Source organism: Amblyomma mixtum, chromosome 5 (assembly GCF_055824585.1).
Source record: "Amblyomma mixtum isolate Tamu chromosome 5, ASM5582458v1, whole genome shotgun sequence".
Classification (NCBI taxonomy): Eukaryota; Metazoa; Arthropoda; class Arachnida; order Ixodida; family Ixodidae; genus Amblyomma; species Amblyomma mixtum.
This window is the reverse complement of record NC_143016.1, coordinates 28,993,029-29,005,835: the sequence shown is the minus strand read 5'-3', so window position 1 is coordinate 29,005,835 and position 12,807 is coordinate 28,993,029. Positions and strand designations below refer to the sequence as shown.

The following is a 12,807-nucleotide window of genomic DNA, read 5'->3' as shown; positions in this document are numbered from 1 at the left end:
TCACATTACTTTTGCTTGAGGCCTCTGAAACGGCCGCGTGTTTATTATCCTGGAAGTCGTCATCCCTGGCGTTTCATGATATTGTTCACCTAAAAATGTTGCTTCGGTGAAAAAGGCTTGAGCATAAACCTGAGTAATTCCTGAACTTGCAAAAAAAAAAAAAAAATCGGTATAAGACGCACCCTTGTATAGGACGCACCAGCAAGAGTTTTGAAAAAAAGCCGCGTCTTATACACCGGAAAATACGGTAGTCGATGGGGTTGAATGTGAAAAATAGCGCCCGAAGAAGGCTGGTTGATCTCTCTGAACGCACACAGCAAAACCAATGCATAGGAAAAGTTTATAGCCTGTTGAACCTAGGCTAGTGGGCACAAGCATTAACACAGCTAACTTCTAGAGTTACTGCGTGAAAAAGTGATGTTTTACATCAAGGATGCTAGGCATATATGGATTAAAAGTACAGAAAAAGCAAATTTCCAGCAGTCAGCTTTTTGTATATAAATATCAATGCTAATCTGTGGAATTTATAGAGAGTTGCCACTGCGTGAATGGTGCAGTGGGTCACTGAACATGCCCCAGCTCTTATACAAGCCCCCCAAATCTCCCTAACTTCGTTTGATCTTATCCTTTTAATATCTTCTAAACATGGAAAATGAGCACTTTGAGCACGTTCAGTTCAGTTTTTTTCATTGAAAGTTACCAGTACCATAGCTACACTACAGTAGAATCTCGATGACATGATCCCGGTTGATACGAATTCGTAAAATCCTCTGGCCATAGTGCAATGTGAGCAATGGCTGGAAATTTGGAAGTGAAGAACCCCCCACCCCACTAGGGATGATACACGCAAGCTGCGACCACACACTCGAACACCAAGTATTGCTGCCCGCACATCGATGACACTGGGATCACTGCGCAGTGCGCACCGTGAGTAGCGGTGCACAGGCCATATGTAGCTGACTTCGTGATTGGCAGTCATGATCAGCAGTTGTGCAGTACACGCTGAGCGGCAGCACACGGCCATAAGTCAGCTCTGTCAACCTAGAAAAGATCTGCTTAAATTCTGCATACAATTTCCAGCTTGTTGTGGACGACATTAATTTTGGATGATGCAAATATTCTTTGTGAGCTCGTGAGATTCATGCGATCTAGAATCTGATGCAACATGAAACATCAAAATGAAGTCAAATACTTCTCTAATATGCTTGCGAAAAGAAATATTGGGTTGATATGTATAATATTTCAGTCAAATACAAACCCTGACAAAAATTATGGCAAATACATGATGTTGCCCAGATGTGAAAATTAAAAAAAATTTCAGAATTTTGAAATCCATGGAATACTTTGTTTTATCACCTGAAGGACCTTAAGTTTCATTCTAATAACTTAACACTGACTCGAGCTGCAAAGCTCATGTCACTGCGCAGTTTCTTCCATTTTGATGGGCCTTGCTGGTCTAAATAGTGCTCAACATAACCAATAGTGTCCTCAGAAGAATTCACTTCACTGAGTTCACCAGATGTCTCCATGTATGTGGCCATACATCTACACCTACTTCTGCACTTTAACCAAGTTGCGTTATCGATAAAAAGGACAATCTTGAGAGGCTTGAGATAGTTATCATTCAAGGCTGAACTTAGGGTTCTCCTTTTGTTAAGTTGCCCATGGACACAGAAATACGATACATACAACAAAAATACTGCACTGCCCCTTCAAGTCCATTATCATCATCAGCCTGACTACACCCACTGCAGGGCAAAGGCCTCTCTCATGTCTCTCCAATTAACCCTGTCCTTTGTCAGTTGCCGCCACTGTATCCCTGCAAACTTCTTAATCTCATCCGCCCACCTAACTTTCTGCCGTCCCCTGCTACGTTTGCTTTCTCTTGGAATCCACTCCGTTACCCTTAAGGACCAGCGGTTATCCTGCCTTCGCATTACATGCCCTGCCCAAGCCCATTTCTTCCTCTTGATTTCAACTAAGATGTCATTAACCCGCGTTTGTTCCCTCACCCACTCCGCCCTCTTCCGATCTCTTAACGTTACACCTATCATTTTCCTTTCCATAGCTCGCTGCGTTGTTCTTAACTTAAGCTGAACCCTCTTTGTTAGCCTCCACGTTTCTGCCCCATAGGTGAGTACCGGTAGGATACAGCTGTTGTATACTTTTCTCTTCAGGGATATTGGTCCATTATAAAGTACCTTAACTAAACTCTTGAGCAAAGCACAAAGAAAACAGGTAAAGACCACAACATACCTTCCGGACTGAAAAGCAGCAGCCAAAGATTGCTCAGCAGCTGAAAGCCAGGCCTCTTTCCGCCTGCGCCAGCTCTCCTTCATAATGAGCGAACGTCGGCTCGGTGTGCCTTCCGCCTTGGCAGGGGCTTTTTGCTTCTTCCCCCTGTTAAGGAACACCAGTCTGTTGTGCTATCCAGCAGTGCAGGTGGGGCACTTTTTATTTTAGAGTCTTAACACTTCTTAGCTCGTTCCTCAGTTTCGCACCGGCAGCAGCAGTTTCCACAGAGCCACTCGCAGCGCCCATTGAAAAGAAGACTATGAAGACAAAGCACCAGTCGCACTTTTTTGTCATCGCTGATCACCCATTCACAAATCTCCTGATTAAGCTGTCTGCACCTGTTTGTCATTCCTGCCCAATCTGTCTTATCTGCTCCATGCGTTTGCGGTCTCATCACCATCATTAAATAACCTCTTCAAAAGTTTTCAGTGCCTTGGCTCTTCTTAGCTAGTTCCTCAGCTGCAGTGCCGTGGCAGGTAGGCACAAACATGCAAAACACGAAATTGTAATGAAAATGGCAGAGCTAGTCACTATGCCACATTCATTTGGTCACAGTTTGAGGCAGCAATTAACATAAAATATTTGTGCAACATCGCACTTTTCTGCTGTCTTTGGATGCATGCTTTCATCAATTTTGCACTGTTTTAATAAACATGATACCTTTACAACTTAAAGGTATGCACACTCAGGGGTTCCTAAATGAATTCAACAAACTGGGTTTTTGTTTGGAATGCAAAAATGCTTGTTTGGTGATGTCTCCACTGCCACAGAAATGCAGCTGCACAGTTACTAATCAATGAACTCACCAGTTTGGTACTTCAGTAGCAGAATGCCATAGCCACAGGGCCACAGCAATAGGTTTTGCATTTTTTTTAAAATTAAGCCCAGCATTGTTACTATGAAGTCCAGCAAAGCGTTGCACATGCAGCCTGATTATATCAAATCTATCTAAACAGGGCTCCCTCTAAGCTCCCCTCTTACTTCATAGTTAGCAATTCAACTTCAGCAGAAAACTGCAACAGCTGAAGAGATGAATGCTGCAAGTTGAATGAAATGGCAAGAACTGAGTTCAGTTTGTTTTTCAATTCACTCACACACAAAGGCTTTAAGACAAGAAGGTGAGTCCCAAGTCCTTAAACAATGACCTGAATTGCACACCAGAAAGAATGCTTCCAACAGAGTGAATTTGAAAGTGTCAGCTGGCGATAAGAAAGGTCTACTCTAGTCATATAGGAGATATTAAGAGCTGCCATAAGGAATTCCATGTGCCAACATAAACAAAAAAAATAACTGAGCAACACTCTCCCCTCTACATTCCCACCAATAAACGCAAGAGTGGAAACAGTACCTGGCTTTTGGGTCTGGAAAAAGTTCCGCAAGCAAGAATTTGGGCAGGTTGCTCAGAATGTCTTCAGCCTTCTCAGGGGTAGTGCTACTGGAAGCAGGAAAACAAATCAGAACAAGACAAGCATTCAGACTGTACTTCAGTGAAGGTTTCAAGAAACATAACAAATAACAAGAAAGCCTTGTCAGGAAAGAAGAAAAAGAAAAATGAGTTCCAACACGTCACATGTCAAATGCATCAAACTGAAGACTCATCTACAAGCATTCTGGAACAAAAAAAAACAAAAAAAAAACAAAGCGAAAAAAAAATTGCCTAACATAAACATAAAAACGCCTACTGCATTTACTCTTTTAATGGCTGACATGTTGCATAGGCCGACAACTAATTTCAAGAAACGAGAAAAAAATTTGGAATGTCTTCGATCACCGGAAAAATGTTCTGAGCTGCTAAAATGCAATTAAGGTGACCAGTACTGTGCACCACATAGTGGAGATGTGTCGATGCCGCAAGAACCTCATCGCCAAAGAAGCACTCCCGTTACTTCCTCCAGTACCCGACGCACACTTCAGCGACATCAACACATGCTGGCGGCAAATTTTTTTTACGCCTCCGCTTGAAACACCGCTTGCTTTATATGCTGCTGAACACGGTTAACCATGTTCAGGAGGTACGACCTGCTGCACAGTTGAGAGAAGCTTAATTTTTATGTCCATGCCTATAAAGTGCACATTCAGCACAGTGATGGAGCAGTGGGGTACCTGTGCTTAGTCTTGCGTTTTTTTTTGAAACGCAAGACTTTCCATAGTGCCATCTTTGGTGTCATTATCACTCGTCCACTTCAGCATTTGTAGCCGGGTTCAAATATTTGTCTCTCTCTTCCCCCTTTCCTGAGTTGGATAGCACAGTTTGAAAATAAAAATAGACTGATATATAAACAAGTGCTTATTAAGAAGGATGTGAAAAAAATGGCTGAAAAGAAAATTTTTTTTTAATCGTTTTGCTCGTATGCCTCTTATTATTCAGCTGCCAAGGCGCTTCTGCAAATAAAAGTGACGAAGAGTGTTCTTCATCTACAAACAATGCTACTGTTCACTTGAAAAGCTCCACTAAACTACTTGAGCGCTGTACACAGCCTTATGTTCGCTTCCCAAACTATTTCCTTCTGCTTACCCTCCTTATTACAAGATGCTGGCAAGCGGAGACTTCCTCCTATGTTGGTACCCCGTAGCACCGAGAGTGTGTTTCAAGTACCCCCCCCCCCCAACTCCCCTCTTCTACAGCTACTGTTTGCTTTTCGCTTGAGTTGTCTCCTCTACTTGAACTTTCCCCCCTTTCCTACAGCGCACGAGAGCCGCCCGTGCACCATGACCATGTGGACAGTTTTGCATAAGGTGCCTGTACTGGGTTTGGAAAGCCCGAGCCCATCCAAGAAAAATATATCCTGGCCTGGGCCAGGCTCAGCTGAGCCTGGCCGGTCTGAGCCTGTGCACAGCTCTAGCATGCATATAGAAATGCAGCGAATGTGTGGAACTACTCTTCTACCTCATTTTGTCCCATCTACGCACATTTCACAAGTGTTAGAGGAGAAAAAAAGTTGTACAAGAAAAGTTCTCCACATATAATGCTGAAATTTGGTACCCTTGAATTTGAAAGCATTACTAATAAGCAGAAGAATCAAAATCCATCAAAAAGTAACAGTTGGTGCTGAAAGCCACGGGGGCAAGTTGAAACCTGCCACTTCAGATTTTTATAAAACAAGTAGATTGAAACATAATGTGTGTTGCTATATTTTGGCTATGAAAACGTCACAGAAAAGCAAGGACTCACCCTCCGTTCTCAGCCAGCTTATCAAGCTGTTTGACCTGTTGCCACCACTGACGTTTGGCTTGTGAACGTCGCTCTGAAGGTGGCTCCTTGCGCTCAGTCTTAATTTTGGTTAAAAGTGGCGCTGTTTCTCTAAGGAAAAAAAAATGCATGCCTTGGGTCAATTGTTCAAGCCCCTGCAAAGTGCTTTTCCAGAAAGACAACAGTCAAGAAAGAAGCAAGGTGAACATTCCTACTTATACTACCTTTCCAAATTTGAAAAGAACTAAACATTCATGAACTCTAACCAGAGCAGTTCGGCACAGCAAGGTGATCATGGCTGTAAACCTAGATATTTACTCCGTTCACCTCGTGGTAAGCAACAGTTGAAAAAGTACAGCCATAAACTAGAGACCAGGGGAGGAAGACCTGACAACATGGTATAAAACAAGGATGAAGTTAAAGAAATCAGGCTGAAGCTCAGCAGTTTGTCACCAATTTTGGACACATGCAAGCAGGCAACAACACAGATTTCACAACACTTTCAGCCACCTTGACAATACAACAGATTACCCATAGAACACCTTTAAGCACGTTCACAGATCTTGAGCACTTTCCAGTCTACAAACTCATTCTTTGACTGCTTACAAACCTGCGATTCAGAGACTATGATCTGGGTATCCTTCGTGTTTGACAAAAGGGCTCTAACAAATACAGGCAGCGTGAGCAGCATGACTGAAAGGAGGTTGATTATTCCACACTATCAGGTCATAATGCTTTCGATAACACATGCAGTGACAGCATGCTCTTTTAACTGGCGGCATTGTGATGTAACAGCATCTGGCTGCTGCCACTGTTATATAAAAATCCCAGATGTAAGCACCTCTCACTTGAGATGGCTGTGCCAATTTTTGTAGGCAACAAGCTGCTTCTCTTTCCCATTGCCTAGAGAAAAAGAATGACACTGGAGAACTACTAAGTGGCATTTTGAGTAGGTCCCGCAGCCTTGAGTTTTAAAAGTAATGCCACAATCTGTACTGTCACTAGCCTCTTAACATTGCACACTAGTGTGTGCACGTGTTCCTCACATAACGAAATTTGCTTGGCTCAGAATTACACCGATTAGATTAGCAGCCAGATCCATGCACCCTATGCATGTCCACATGCTATGCTGCACGGCAACAAAGATTTGCGTCCATGGGTCATGACACAAGAGCTACTGCTACTTTCACAAAAAAAATCGTGCCACCATGAACAAGCCATTCAGTCACGACTTCTAATGAACAGGAGACCAACAGTCGGAAATGAAACATCAAAGCTAAAGCAGCCAGAAAATCTGCTTAACTTTACCAGTCACCTTCATACTTGTCAAGCCACCTAACCAGAGAGCCCAGAATCCACGCCTTGCTTGCTGCTCCATTTTCTTGTGAAACTGCTACAATGCAAAACTTTCAAGGTAGACAGAGCTTCACATTCTGCATGCTTAAGAATTTATGAGAATAGCTACATGCCTGGAATACCAAGGTTAACAACTAAGCTAGGTTACATATCTTGACTAGCTTTTTGCCAGGTCATATTTTATCCAGCTGCACTGTTCCAAAAGCAGCTAATTTTAGGCAGTCCATAAAAATGTAAATGACTGCGGAGGCAGTTTAAAACAGTTTGGTCATAGCTGTTAAGTTAAGAGGACACTAACTGGGTAACGAAGATAAATGAGTGCACAGCAGACTGACAAAAAAATATGTTAAAGCCAATGTTTGTTTTACATACTGACCAGCACTGGAAATATGTAGAAAGTTCCACTGAAGGCACTCAAATCCGATCCACATGCATGCACTTTGCAAATGGCATCCCTCTTCAGTTTCCCCAAGAACACAAGACAAACATGCACACAGACACACACACGTGCACACACACACACCACTGTGTTAGTATCACAAGGAGGCTTTCCATTTTATCATCTTTTATTAACACAGAAGTTGAACTTCTGTGTAAAAAAAAAATAAAAAGAAACAGCTTGCATCGACGATGAACCCCACTGCTTGTGCAGATGAAACTTGCATTAACTTTGGTCTGTGTCATGCACCATCATAATGCAATGGGATCCAAACAAACACCGAGGTGGGCAAGCTCTCCAGGACATCAGTTTTAAGTGCTGGTCAATTTTAAATTCAACAGCAACACTTCAATGAGTAACTTTTATTTTCTCACGGCCAGTTAAGCTGTGATGACACAACTGCGTGTGCACAGAGCCACTTCAGCACAGGCATGCTAGCCAAGATGTCAAACAAAATAAAAGTACCAAAGCCTCACAAGAGTTAACAGCTGCACTAGCCATCGACTAAATACTTTCAAATGAGAAAACGGTTCATATCTAAGGTATGAACTGAAACATAACTTGCTTGCTTGTTTGTTTGTTTGTCTGTCTGTCTGTGTGGGTTTAACATCCCAAAGCAACTCAGGCTATGAGGGATGCCAGCACCATGAAGAAAAAATACATTATGTTCAGAGGAACAATGCTCTGGTAAGAAATCCACTAATGACAACTAACACACAGGTCTCTTGTATTAAAGCCACCAGTTTCTCGTGATACCACGAAAAGTAATGGATTTTAGTATTGTTCGCAAAACATAGATGGGAAAATGATCATTCTACGGTGTTTGCACGAATACAACGGAGGGGAGACAGACCTAAAAAAATTTTTACAAATATGAATAAAGTCGGATGTTGAGGCCACCTGCAAAAGCCAGTACCATGCAGCCGTCACTGCCACTAGGTATTTCGTGCTGCCCATTCCTGGGTCCATTTGCTGATCTTTGCTTTCCTTAATTCACTCAATTCTTTCAGCTGTCTTCTATTTAAATGGCTCACACCACCTCCTTTTAACATTTATAGCCATTCAGTCCTCGTGCACTGTGCGCTTTGCCCAAAGGTCACTGATAAGCTAGCTTCTCCTACCAGCTCACGAGCCTGGTGGCCAAGGTCACTTTCACTACCCTGTGGTGTCTCGAAAGAAATCTCTACATTCACATCTTGTTCATGATGTAGTTAGCGCCAAAAATGAGGACCAAGGTGGGAGAAAGACACAACATGAGTGCTTTTTCTCAACTAAAACTTTAATAGAAAAACACACAATATATATACCCATCTCATGAACGTCAATCAAAAGATACGACGTACATGACAACTTCAAAAAAATCTTAGGGTTCGATACATCTGAAAAATGCTGAGTAACATAATGGTGCAAAAGAAGGAAACTTCAGATGTGTTTAGCCCTAAGAGTTTCTTGATGTTATCATGTACGTATCTTTTGATTTACTTTCATGAGATGGGTATATATCAGGTGCTTTTCCATTAAACGTTTTGTTGATAAAAAGCGCTCGTGTTGTGTCTTTCTCCCACCTTGGTCCTCGTTTTTGGCGCTAACTACGTCATGAATAAGATTCAACTCGCCCAACTTTCCCCCTTACTATCTTTATCTTGGTTCTAAATATAACTAGGTGTGTTATGAAGCAGATTACCTTAGAAAATCCTAAGTTGGAGAGGTCAGTTCAGCTCCACTTTAAGGGTGCGACGATAGCATATCGGGTTAATTCCCATATATTTAGATGGTCATTCTCTACTCCATTACCTACATTACATTCATAGATCCCTAGGAGCTCTCGTACTCCTGGAACAGTGGTGCAGTGATTAAGCAATGTGCCACTGCTCTGCGATGGCAGGTGAGCCCCAGTTTGTTCTTCCCACCATGGTGGGCAGTTTGCTCACTATCCAGTGGGAAGGTTGTGATGATGCCACAAGGTCTAGTGACCTAGGTGGCCCACCTAGCTTGCTCTCCAGTGACCACCACCCGCCAGAGCCATGCCCGTAATTTTCTGCTCAAAACGCCGACACTGGATTTTCTGCAGAACTGGGCCTTTAACTCTGTCGTGTTCAAAATTTCATGTTATATTCGTGCAAACAGGGCAATCATCCGAAGTCAATTGAAAGGAATATAATCTTAACGAACCAAGTTCTACTACTGTGAAAAGCTTGCATGTCAAGCTTAACAACTCTCGAAACAACACCAGAGGACTCTCTTATGGGATAATGCTGCCTTTTGAAAGCGATATTGCAAGTAGTGATAAAAATATCTTTTTAGTTTCAAGTAGTGCCCAGAGTCCATTCAGGGGGCTTCCTCTTGTTACCTGTATTGGACTGTCCAGAAACAAACGTGAATGTCAAGTGGATGTCAAACATTTTTGTCAAACATTTGTGAGGCTGCGTCCCGCTAGTGGACATTATCACCCCCATCAGATTCAGTGTTGTGCACCGGGCCATGAACAGAGAAATCATACAGACACTCTGGGAACACTATGCCAAACAAGAGCCATTGTTCCAGTGAAGAGAACACCAAGTGCTACCACACGTTGAATCACGATAGCCTTCTTCTATATTAATTAAGGTGCTTTCGGAGTATGAGACGCATGCTTAAGAAAAAAGCTTATTTGATGTCTTCAATGGGATATTGCAGATTCTTCTTCCTCCATTTGTGGAATTTAAAATTTTTCGGCACAGAATGTTTGGGGCCTTATGTCATGATCATGCCGTCCAAAGGTGAAAGCATACAGAGTTTAAGGGACACTAGGGACAAAGTTTCCTTGCATCAAAAGGATGCCGCATTCCAAACACTAAGAGATCACTCTCATTGAAAACAGCTTTTATAGGCCAGAAAAGACCGACCAAAAAACAAAACATGCCATCCTCACTGGCCGATTTCACAGGTAAACTGCGTGCATCGATAACGATTTTTGGGAGCAGACCCCAGAGGCTATGCTACACCACCATTCACTTCGGCAACCAGTCCTCCTTGGCGTAGACATCACGAGTGTGAATTAGAAATGGGTCTTTTGCTACCGGACAAGCATTAAGCCCCAAGTGGACTTGACTTGAATGGGCCAGACTTTTCATAAGCTGACAGTCATTCCTGGCACAAGACAAGTACGGCTTGTGCATTTTCTGGTACTCAACGTCTGGTTTAAGGAGAGTAGGGCTTGTTCAAAGCATTTTATTGGTTTGCAGACAGATTGTATGGGTACTAAATAACCATTTCGGTATCACTTTTGACAAAAGTGTCCGCTGAGGGTTACCATACCAAGAAAGAGCCAGGGCCAGTATCCCTTTAAGTGCCAAAGCAGATCAATTTTGCTTTTATGACATGGTAGTCTCTGGAATCTAAGGTTAAGCTAGTTAATGCACTCAAAGAGATTCAAGGATTCAAATGTATGCAGCTTCTAGGTAAAGCATGCCAAGAAGTTTTGTACCAGCGTCTGAAACAGTGATGTAATCACCTACTAAAACTGCGGCAATGTTCAGGCTTTTCCTCACTATTTCATAGAAGTGCAAAAAAACTCAATGATGTCACTGTTGCCAAAACTTTAGGTTTACGCTGCCTCCACCTGCATTCTGCGGTGTGTCATCTGATGCCGCCAAACAATGCTTAGTGGGCTTTACCTTCAGTGGCGCAGTTTCTTTTTCTTCAAGCAACAGTTTCTTCGCTGGAAACTTAGAACCACCGTACACAACATCACTGCGGCACCTGCCTGGTGCTGAGCACTGTGCAAAAGCCTGAACGCAGAAGCAGCTTTATTTGAAAATCAAGTCCCCATTTCATATGCTTCCACAAAAAACTTCACATGCTTTACCTGCAAGTTTCGCAGGTTTGACCTTTTTAAGCTCGTCAAATTCAAAAACATCTTCAGCTGCCCTTTAAGCAGGAGTTGTTGCCACCATATGTTAATGATTAGAGCAATGCTGGTCAGTTTAGGTTGTGTTAAAGAATTGCAAGCAGAGTTTTAATCTGCAGCAAACTCGGTATCGTAGCAGCAAAAAATAAAAGCACAAGGCATCATGCAAAAAGCATGCAAAAGCGTATTAGGCTACTTCCACCTGTCCAACAAAGTGTTCTGAAATCTATAGGAACTACAAAAGTGGTTACCCATAAAACTACAAAAGTGGTTACCCATAAAATGCAACACACACTGTAGATTCTACACTGTACCAGCTGGGCAACCGGTACTTTCCAACCACTTCACCGCTCAGTGAATTCTTTTCAGTCTCTTTAATTGGCTCCAAGAACAAATGTTTGCTCATGAAACAATCATGGCGCAGTGCAGATTAAAAAAAAAAAAAAATGGAGCTACTGAGACATGCGGTCATGTGTTGGCAACCCCCCCCCCTCCTCAATCCCACGAAGCACACTGCAAACAGAACCGCTTACGGCATGCCTGCACATCCTGCAGTGCCAGGCTCAATCTTGACAACAGCCTGGAGGTTGCCAGTGACACCAGCCTCTGCCCCGGCTGCCCACAAAGGCATGTGCTGCTTGTGGCGCAGCTTGGGTGGAAGCACACCACCTTGCCCCTGCAGGCGCTCCGCTGCCATTTGCTTCTTCCAGCGCAGCTTAGCTGGCAGTGTGAATGGAAACGACATGGTGAGGAGCGATGGAAGGGGCTGGGTGCCACTGCTCTCCCTGCAGAGAAAGTAAATGCACCGCCTGATAAAAACTGAAGGCGAGCACATGCTACATCCGCTCCGCAGCAAAAAACAAAACAAAGGAAGCAGTAAGGACATGTTAGCCTGACGGGAGTCTCAACAGCTCCACCATAGTCTTTGGCCTCTGTGTAACGCTGCCACGAAATACAAAGAATGGAGATTACATAACTGGCAATGCGGAAAACCAGCATTAACTGCATGTGATAACGATGACATAGAAAGATGCAGCCCATTGGGAATTCCCGCTCAAGCTATCCTCCCCTCTGTCCTCTCCTCCCATGTCAAGCTTGGCTGCATGGACAGAAAATGACTATGAACGCACCGTTCCTGAGAACCTTTGCTCTGTTTTCGTTAGCGAAAATTAGCGCCAGGCGCAAAGCACAAGTTACATGCACGCGGTGGTCAGGTGATTGCGTCCCCGTGGGCTAGCACCCTGCGCAGGGTAGGGTGTCCATCCTATCACCCCTGCCTGCTCCCTTTGATTACTACAACGCCGATGACATTTTGCCCTGAAACCTTCCCATTCGCAGCTAGTGCTGCGACAAGAACCATTCCACGGGCTGAATGTAGGTACGGAGGTTAATATTTAGCCACGTGACTTGCCACAACACCACTGGTCTACTCTTCAGAGGACAGATCAAGAAGAGACCGTTATTCAGCTTTCCCTCCTCAGTCCTTGGTACACCACTTTTCACAGTGCAAAAAAAGCAAATTTGCCAATTCTTTGCACTATGTACCGGCTTTGTCAAAAGTAACCAGGCTGCATGGTTTGCTTCTAGCTTCTGTAGTGGAGCCCTTGTGACTTTCTTAAAGGTCAAAAGTGGTTGGAA

At 43.4% G+C, this 12,807-nt stretch overlaps 1 protein-coding gene across 8 annotated transcripts in view; it reads right to left on the bottom strand.

Annotated features, from left to right (window-relative positions):
* The window catches only part of LOC149341622 (uncharacterized), a 74,166-nt gene that overhangs the window by 2,401 nt on the left and 58,958 nt on the right, over positions 1 to 12,807 (bottom strand). For 6 of the 8 annotated variants that reach the window (XM_089543727.1, XM_089543726.1, XM_089543724.1 and 3 more), the window contains 4 exons: positions 11,703 to 11,954; positions 5,468 to 5,596; positions 3,644 to 3,730; positions 2,257 to 2,400 (listed from right to left, as the gene is read on the bottom strand). In XM_089543727.1, the coding sequence (XP_089399853.1) occupies positions 2,257 to 2,400; positions 3,644 to 3,730; positions 5,468 to 5,596; positions 11,703 to 11,954 (612 nt within the window). The remainder of the gene's footprint in view (positions 1 to 2,256; positions 2,401 to 3,643; positions 3,731 to 5,467; positions 5,597 to 11,702; positions 11,955 to 12,807) is intronic. The other 2 variants (XM_089543725.1, XM_089543731.1) reach the window with 2 other exon arrangements.